Source organism: Trichomycterus rosablanca, chromosome 21, assembly GCF_030014385.1.
Source record: "Trichomycterus rosablanca isolate fTriRos1 chromosome 21, fTriRos1.hap1, whole genome shotgun sequence".
Lineage (NCBI taxonomy): Eukaryota > Metazoa > Chordata > Actinopteri > Siluriformes > Trichomycteridae > Trichomycterus > Trichomycterus rosablanca.
Window position 1 is genome coordinate 22675201 of NC_086008.1, and position 5000 is coordinate 22680200.

At 49.2% G+C, this 5000-nt stretch overlaps 1 protein-coding gene across 1 annotated transcript in view; it reads left to right on the forward strand.

The window, feature by feature from the left end:
* atp8b5a (ATPase phospholipid transporting 8B5a) overlaps nucleotides 1-5000 on the forward strand; it is a 20256-nt gene that overhangs the window by 8034 nt on the left and 7222 nt on the right. Inside the window, exons 5-18 of the mRNA XM_063017770.1 lie at nucleotides 138-196; nucleotides 945-1058; nucleotides 1180-1278; nucleotides 1585-1646; nucleotides 1915-1987; nucleotides 2303-2373; nucleotides 2455-2537; nucleotides 2691-2849; nucleotides 3336-3424; nucleotides 3524-3714; nucleotides 4003-4211; nucleotides 4299-4345; nucleotides 4460-4625; nucleotides 4776-4961. Of these exons, the coding sequence (XP_062873840.1) occupies nucleotides 138-196; nucleotides 945-1058; nucleotides 1180-1278; nucleotides 1585-1646; nucleotides 1915-1987; nucleotides 2303-2373; nucleotides 2455-2537; nucleotides 2691-2849; nucleotides 3336-3424; nucleotides 3524-3714; nucleotides 4003-4211; nucleotides 4299-4345; nucleotides 4460-4625; nucleotides 4776-4961 (1608 nt within the window). The remainder of the gene's footprint in view (nucleotides 1-137; nucleotides 197-944; nucleotides 1059-1179; nucleotides 1279-1584; nucleotides 1647-1914; nucleotides 1988-2302; nucleotides 2374-2454; nucleotides 2538-2690; nucleotides 2850-3335; nucleotides 3425-3523; nucleotides 3715-4002; nucleotides 4212-4298; nucleotides 4346-4459; nucleotides 4626-4775; nucleotides 4962-5000) is intronic.

The window sequence follows — 5000 nt, forward strand, 5'->3', positions numbered from 1 at the left end:
AGGAGGGAAAACTGGGACCTGGCAACCGCTCCCTGTACCTACACCTGGTACCATCAGCTCTCCTTCTGACCACGTAACCGAATCCAGATGTTTTAACACTCTGCTCACTGATCCCGTGTGTCTTTCTTCTGTTACAGAGACGGAGAGGAAAATCCAGGCCAACGACAGGGAATACAACTCCACCTTCAAATACGCTGTGAGTGCACCACCTACACGCACCACCCACACGCACCACCTACACATCACAGGTTCTCCAGTACTGGACCTTCTGATCTGCTCTAGATCAGCTCAGCACTACGATCTCCGTGACCACGTCCTGTAAGCTGGGAACCATTCTGGACATGGTTCTGTGGTTCCTCAGAGCGTGATTAGATCTCAGTGTGTAAACAGAATACAGAGCAACTTCCTGTTTACGTCCCACAGCGTCAGACAGCAGCTGAACTTCCCTTCAGGGTCACTCTGATGTCATGTGAGGTTCCTCTAACTTCTACTTTCTAGAGGAACCAGGCGGATCTTCTGAAGTCTGATGAGCGTTCTCCTGCGGGACGTTCAGGGTTTTCTGTGGGGAGGTTCAGACGTCTGGTTTATGCTTCATCAGAAGCACCATGTTTGGTTGATGTATTACTTTAGATGTTTATAGCTCATCAGAACACTTTGTAAACCCCGACTCCATCAGAATCCACTCCATCCTCGTGATGAACACATGAAGAGCTTCTCCCCGCCACACATCCTCATCCTGAACTGCCCTGCCAGGAGCTTGGTAATGGGTTCCAAATCTGGCGCTGCTCTCGGCCAGAAGGGTGGCGACACAGGCATGATTGACCGGCACCCATTTTAGGGTGCTCCTGCCTTATGCTCGGTTATTTCCCGGTAGAACAGGACCCACAGAGACTCTGACCAGCATAACCTGACTGATCAAAATGATTGATTATTTTATTTTACAGACCAACGGCATCAAAACCTCCAAGTACAACGTCCTCACCTTCCTTCCTCTCAACCTGTTCGAACAGTTCCAGAGAATCGCCAACGCCTACTTCCTGTGCCTGCTGGTCCTCCAGGTGAGAACCTCACATCTACACTCACCCACTACTGCTGGGGTCCAACATTCACTCACTCACCTGCTCACCCGACCACTCACTCACTCACCTGAGCTTCACTGTGTGTTGGATGAACCTGTAGGTGATTCCTGCCATCTCGTCTCTGTCCTGGTTCACCACCGTCGTACCTCTGGCTCTGGTGCTCATCATCACCGCAGTCAAAGATGCAATCGATGATATTGTAAGTACACACACTCACTCACACACTCACTCACACATATTTCTCCTGTTCTGTTTTCCTCCTAACCCATCAGTAGTAGTGTGTGGTGTGTGTAATGTGTGTGTGTGTGTGTAATGTGTGTGTATTAATACAGCTGTTTCTGGTTATTAATGGAGATGAGATTATGATGGCGTCTGTATGTTTTTGTATGTACGTGGGTGTGAGTGTTTATTATTATTATTATGAGAGCAGAACTCAGATGTTTGGAGGCTAGTGTGAACCTAATGCTAATGCTAATGCTAATACTCGACTGACTCTGTCCTGCAGCATCGACACAGGAGCGACAGGCAGGTGAACAACCGGAAAGCAGAGGTGCTCATCGATGGAGAGTGAGTCTATCATCATCTTTATCGTCCTCATCTTCATCATCACACATCACACTGAACATTCTGGGCTGGTTAGAAGTGAAGGACGAGTGTGAGAGATGATAGAACGTTATAGCAGATCTTCTGGAAGTGAAATCACTTGTGTTAGGAAGGGGGCAAATACTTTCTCACAGCACAGGATGTTATTATCACTCACTGTTATACTTCTCTCTCTCTCTCACTCTCTCTCCCTCTGTCTCTCTCTCTCCCTCTCTCTCTGTTTCTCTCTCAGGCTGAGGAGTGAGAAATGGATGAATGTTAAAGTTGGCGACATCATCAAGCTGCAGAACAACCAGTTTGTGACAGTAAGAGCACGTTCATTCATTCATCATATTCATCTGTTCATCTCTACAGCATAGAGCCACAAGTATCTGGACACCATTTATTATTTATTTAGATTAGTTTGGGTGTTTCAGCCTCAATGAGTGAGTGAGTGAGTGAGTGAGTGAGTGAGTGAGTGAGTGAGTAAATGAGTGAGTGAGTGAGTGAGTGAGTGAGTGAGTGAGTGAGTGAGTAAATGAGTGAGTGAGTGAGTGAGTGAGGGTTGTATTTACATCCATGACCAGAATACAGCTCTCACTAAAGATGAATGAATGAATTTGTCTGTGTGTTGCTCTCAGGCGGATCTTCTCCTCCTGTCCAGCAGTGAACCTCTTAACCTGGTGTACATCGAGACTGCTGAGCTGGATGGGTGAGTGTGTGTGTGTGTAAAGGTCTGTAACTGTGTGTGTGAGTGTGTGTGTTTATGCGGTGTGTGTGTGTGTGTGTGTAGGGAGACTAATCTGAAGGTGAAGCAGGCTCTGACAGTAACGGGAGATATGGGTGGAAGCATCGAGGCTCTGGCTGCGTTTAAAGGTGTGTGTCATGTTCAGATCTCTTCCACTCGTTCCTGGAGTGTTTCTGTGGGAATTTGTGTCCCTTTAATTAATAAGAGAATCTATGAGGTCCTGCTGCTGGAATTCCTCCATACCAAACTCCTCTACTCTGTGTGTGTGTGTGTGTGTGTAGGGGAGGTGTGCTGTGAGCCTCCTAACAACCGCTTGGACCGTTTTTCGGGGACGCTGGTGTGGAAGGGACACAAACACCCGCTGGATAACCAGAGTGTCCTGCTGAGGGGGTGCACCCTCCGAAATACGGCCTGGTGCTTCGGCCTGGTGCTGTTCGCTGGTGAGACACACACACACACACACACACACACACAAAACCTGCTGCACCACCAGAACTTCCACACTCTGTCCTGTGGGTGGTAATCACATCAACATGAAGAAGAGCAGAATCAGGGAGATCTAAACAAACCCAAACCTTCACCTCCCTCCTGCAGAACATCTAACAGCAGCACAGAGACACAGGAAGCACCGAGCAGTGATTAATAATCCTGTTCCACTTTCACCCCTCCTCTGCACTCACAAGATTCTGGAGTGTGTCTGTGGGAACTTGTGTTCAATTAGTCAAAGATGATTTTTAAGGACAGGCTTCAATAAACTCATCAACCCAAACCAAACCATGTCTTTATAGAGCTGTGCACTGGGTCTCATTCATGCTGGAACAGGAGATGGCCTTCCCTACATATATGTTTTATAATCTGATAGACACAGAGCCGTGTGTGTGTGTGTGTGCTGTGTGTGTATGATTTATTGTTGTTGTATCTTTCAGGACCTGAAACCAAGCTCATGCAGAATTGTGGGAAATCCACTTTCAAAAGGACGAGTATCGACCGTCTGATGAACGTCCTCGTGCTGTTCGTGAGTCCTAAAGATCTAATCAGGCTGAGAGTCAGATGCTGATGTGCTGTAGATGTTTGGTTCACCCGCTCGGTTCCTGTGTGTGTTCCTGGTCGGTAGATCTTCGGGTTCCTGGTGCTGATGTGCGTGATCCTGGCTGTGGGTCACGGCATCTGGGAGCACTTTGAGAGACGGTTCACCACCTTCATCCCCCGAGAGAAGAACGTGGGAGCTTCCTTCTCGGCCTTCCTCACCTTCTGGTCCTACATCATCATCCTCAACACCGTGGTTCCCATCTCGCTCTACGTCAGGTACTTCTGGAGGAGTCTGTTAGCATTCGGTGGGTTATAGTGTGTATGTAATAAGCCCAATATGGTCAGCAGAGGGAGTCTGGAGGCACAGACGCTTTTACCTGACTGTCACCCGTCACAATAGTTCCTTGTTATGCCACAATTAGTGATGTTTAGTCCACCGTGAGGCGCTAGGGTATAGAGAATTCACTGCTCAAGCTCAAACCTTCAACATCCAGCAGTGTCACAGAGTGTGTGATCACTCTACAGTGTACACGTGTGTGTGTGTGTGTGTGTGTGTGTGTGCAGTATGGAGGTGATCAGGTTAGGGAACAGCTACTACATTAACTGGGACAGGAAGATGTATCACGAGCGCAGCGACACGCCCGCTGAGGCTCGCACCACCACCCTGAACGAGGAGCTGGGCCAGATCAGCTACGTCTTCTCCGACAAGACCGGAACCCTCACTCAGAACATCATGAACTTCACCAAGTGCACCATCAGCGGCAAGACCTACGGTACACACACACACACACACACACACACACACACACGCAGATCAAACTCAGAGGGATGAAAACATGAACGTGTGTCTGTTTCCTCAGGTGATGTGATCGATCACTACACAGGACAGAGGCTGGAGATCTCAGAGGTACCGAACTCTGTGTGTGTGTGTGTGTGTGTGTGTGTGTGGGACTATCTGTACTGTGTGTAGGAGGTTTTGCTGACTGTGTGTGTGTGTGTGTGTGTGTGTGTGTGTGTTTAGGACATGCTCCCTGTGGATTTCACCTTTAACCGTCTGGCTGATCCGAAGTTCCAGTTCTACGATGCAGCTCTGCTGGAGGCGGTGAAGCTCGGCACCCCTCAGGTTCACGCCTTCTTCAGGCTGCTGGCTCTCTGCCACACCGTCATGCCCGGCGAGACCAACAACGGTGTGTGTGTGTGACATGTGATAACGGAACACCTTCAGATGGTGCTGATGAGAGTGTTTCATTAGTTTTGGGACACCCCGGTGATATGCTGATACACTACCGGCTCACTGGAGGAGGAGAATGACTCAGTGTGTCTCTCCCCGTGTGTAGAGTTGGTGTACCAGGCTCAGTCTCCAGACGAGGGCGCTCTGGTGACGGCGGCCCGTAACTTTGGCTTCGTGTTCCGCTCTCGTTCGCCGGAGTCTCTGTGTGTGGAGGAGCTGGGTGAGGAACGCTCCTACCATCTGCTCGCCATCCTGGACTTCAACAACGTCCGCAAGAGGATGTCCGTCATCGGTACCACCGCTTCCTTCTTCTACTGTCTTCTGTGTGCTG